Source organism: Monoraphidium neglectum (genome assembly GCF_000611645.1).
Source record: "Monoraphidium neglectum strain SAG 48.87 unplaced genomic scaffold scaffold00091, whole genome shotgun sequence".
Taxonomy (NCBI): Eukaryota; Viridiplantae; Chlorophyta; class Chlorophyceae; order Sphaeropleales; family Selenastraceae; genus Monoraphidium; species Monoraphidium neglectum.
In genome coordinates, this window is record NW_014013537.1 from 32,247 (window position 1) to 35,629 (window position 3,383).

Genomic DNA, 3,383 nt, shown 5'->3' on the forward strand with positions numbered 1-3,383 from the left:
GAGCCCTGCTGCGCTGAGCGCCTGCTGGATGGCATGAATGCGCTCGGGGCATTCTGGATGGCCCTCCTGTTCCAGTTTACAGGGTGTTCTAGTGTAAGAGTGTGTGTGTGTGGGTGAAAAAGGGATCGACCGCATGGGACAAAGGGGCACTTTGACAGACATCAGGGGGGATGAGAGAATTCCAGCGTCCTGTGGTCGCCCGCTTCTGGAGCCATGCAGGCTCACGGGATTGGACTCTGCAGCATCACACGTATGGCAACTGCAGCAAAGGAAGACAAGTAGCCTTTTGTCAAGCATCATTCACCTTGGCATGGCCGGATGCAGGCACAACAGCACGAAGGATGCTGCGCACAGGAGAGGGCGATGCGTTGACAGCACAGGTTCGAACAGGGTGCCGCTGGACCCGCGCCGATCGCCACTGACATGAGCTACTAACGCAAGTTTGCAGGACAAGGACATGTGAAGCTGATGCCAATGCCATGTGTGAGCTGTGTCTGCTGTGGATCGCAGAACGTGCGTCTTAAAGTGGGGGCAGGGACCTGTCACTGATGAACTGATCTGAGTGGCTCAAGCAGCTGCGTTGTTGCGGTTCGCGGTACAGTAATGACATCAAAAATCGAGTTCCGTATGCGGTATCTCTGCAATTGCGTTTGGTTTGCACAGGATGGACGATCCCTTTGACGATGTGCTGGATGAGCTTCAAATCGACGCGTCCCTGGCAGCTTGGCCTGCAGGGCCCGGTTCAGCAGGAGGAGCGGATTCCTTCAAAGGGTTTCTGTGCGGAGCTTCTGAAGGGGGCGCTGGCCCAACAGGCACCTGTCACGACGCAGCGCGCGCAGCACGTCGCGCGCCGCTTGCTCCGCGTGACAACAACGGCGGCAACCAGCACTTCAGCGGCCAGGTGTTTGGGAGCCAGCCTATCAATGGCACATTACAAGCTTCAGGTGCGTAGTTTTCGTGGTAGATATGCTGACGGGTGGGAGCTCCGTAGCATTTACTGCCTTGGCACAACAATTAGCCTGCTGCCTTGCCTTGCAATGCTGCCCTTTGTGCCAGCAGGATTGAATGTCCCTGAGCCACGCAGCCTCGATGTCATGGGACCGCCACCGTCTAGGCAGCCACATGGCGCGCAGCAGCAGCGGGCGGCGCCTGCCACCCAGGTGCCGTGGTCCCCAAGCCCTCAACAGCAGCAGCAGCAGCAGCAGCAGGCCGGCCCCGCCTTTGGGCAGTCAGGCAGCTCCGCTCGGTCGCCAACCGGTGCGGCAGCACCCGGACCGCCGCCCTCGTCCATTGCGGCGCAACTTCGGCCCGGTCCCTTCCCTCGGGTGCGACGCTCTCTGTGCACTGCAAACAATTCACTCAGCAGGACGCTTGTACGATACATTTAGTTATGCTGCAACATCCGCATTCCTTGAGGGTGTTTTGAATTACAACAAGCAGTGCGCCTGGCCACCGCAGGTCCATCGCATGCTGCCTGGCCCGGCAGGCAAGCTCCAGGCCCTCCAGGCTGCGGGGCGCCTCGAGAGCGCGACGCCAGAGGCGCTCGGGCTCAGCAGTGGCGGCCGGGACGAGGTGCGCATGTCAGTAGAGGCCTGGCAATCCACGTGAGGCGGCAATGTTGTGCCACAAGCGTCACACAATGTGTTGCATTGTGATGCCGGGCTTGCTGACTGCCTCAGATCGGAGCATGCAATCAATGCAGGCTAGGCTGCGTGGTGACAAGCCCTGCGCCGCCGCGGCCGCCGCCATGCGCTGCAGGATGTCCAAGCCGGCGACAGCCGGCGCGACGCCCTGTTCGTGTCGGCCACCTGGCGCGCAGGGCTTGCGTTTGTCGGCGGCGAGGGCGCAGGGATTATGTCGACTGCGCCAGGAGGCTCGAGCCTGACCAGTGTGAAGGCGGCGCGGGGGTCGGGACCCTGCAAGCTTGGCAGGGTGCGTGCCATGGGGTCGAGAGGGGTACCTTTTCGCCCATCTGGGCAGCGGCTCTGTGACCCGACGTAGGCAGCGTTGTCGCAAGTGACTTGCTTGCAGGCTCAACTGTTGTTCTGTGGCGCTCAGCCTTATTCCATGCGGCACTTGTCAAGCCATGCATGGGCGCGGCCATGGGTGTGGCATATACAAACCATCATTTCTGCATTTGATTATGCACACTTGGCTCACCCGCCTGGGCCTTGCAGATGCTGGTCATGGTGGTGGACCTCAAATCTTCGGGCGGCCGCGGCGCATTCGCCAAGGTCAAGGTGAGGGCGGCCCATGCTCAGGCGACAGATTCCACCCTGGTCTGCTGCATGGCAGCCCTTCTGCTTGCTGGCCTACCCCTTCCAGTGACAGGTGCTTGCCGACCTCTTGGTGCTGCTGACCTCACCAGCATTGTTCAGCTCGAACATGCAGACACCGTGACACCTGGGCAACACCAGCTGGTCGTGCAGTCACATTACCCAAACCAACAAACCACAGGACCCCAGCGGCTCCATCGGCGCAGCGGTGCACCACACCCTCACCGAACGCGAGCCCGCGCTGAGCCCGGGCGCGGCGCTGCTGCTGGCTGACGTGCCAGTGTTCACGCCTGTGCCTGGGCTGACATTCCTGTGCCTCGTCCCTGACAACGTGATCCAGGTGCGCTGGCCACTGGTGGGCTGAGCCAGCGAATGGGCCTCGAAATTGCGGCAGATGGTGCCCTTGCGCAGCTGCGCAAGCTGTGGTAGGGCAGTTGCTCATGAAACTGGGTGCTCGCAGTGCAATGGGCCAAAACAGGGACGAGTCCCTCGCTGATATGAATGTTGTGGCTTGTATAAACACACACAGGTGTTCCCCGCAATGGGCCCCGGCGTAGCGCCGCCGCTGCTGCTTCCGTCTGATGCGACCTTCACACAGGCGTTGGGGCCGCACCAGCAGCGTACGCAGCTTGCCTTGCAGCAGCACCAGCAGCAGCACCAGCAGCAGCACCAGCAGCAGCAATGGCCGCCGCAGCGCACCCCGGCAGCTCCAGCAGACAGCGGTGCCTCTGTGCCGGACTGGCTGCCCGCGCCCAGCCCTGGACCCAGTGTCGACACCCTTTTCAGACGCAGTGCGCCGCCTGAAGTGGGCCTCGCGCAGCCAGCAGCGGCGCCGCTCGCCTTTTCTGGGGCCGGCAACAGCGGTGCGCCACCAATGGGGCACAGGCCAGCGCTGACTGCTTTGGGCTCGACGCAGCAGCGACGGCACATGCAGTCGCCGCAGCTGCAACCCCCGCAGCTCAACCCACAGCTGCACCTGCAGCAACAGCAGCAGCAGCAGGCGCAGCAGCAGCAGCAGCAGCCGTCAAGAGAACCCTTGAGGCCGCCACAAGGGGTTCTGAGTGGCGGTGTTTCGTTTCGTCGGGTCAGGGACAACCCCGCGCCTTG

At 62.3% G+C, this 3,383-nt stretch overlaps 1 protein-coding gene across 1 annotated transcript; it reads left to right on the forward strand.

Moving 5' to 3' along the window:
* Nucleotides 1-1,094: 1,094 nt before the first annotated feature.
* On the forward strand, nt 1,095-2,640 carry MNEG_0984 (hypothetical protein; the record flags this gene model as incomplete). Its single annotated transcript, XM_014050539.1, has 5 exons — nt 1,095-1,257; nt 1,487-1,572; nt 1,759-1,932; nt 2,178-2,240; nt 2,458-2,640. 5 exons carry the CDS (start codon nt 1,095-1,097, stop codon nt 2,638-2,640), a joined length of 669 nt encoding a protein of 222 aa, XP_013905993.1.
* Between the last annotated feature and the right edge of the window lie 743 nt (nt 2,641-3,383).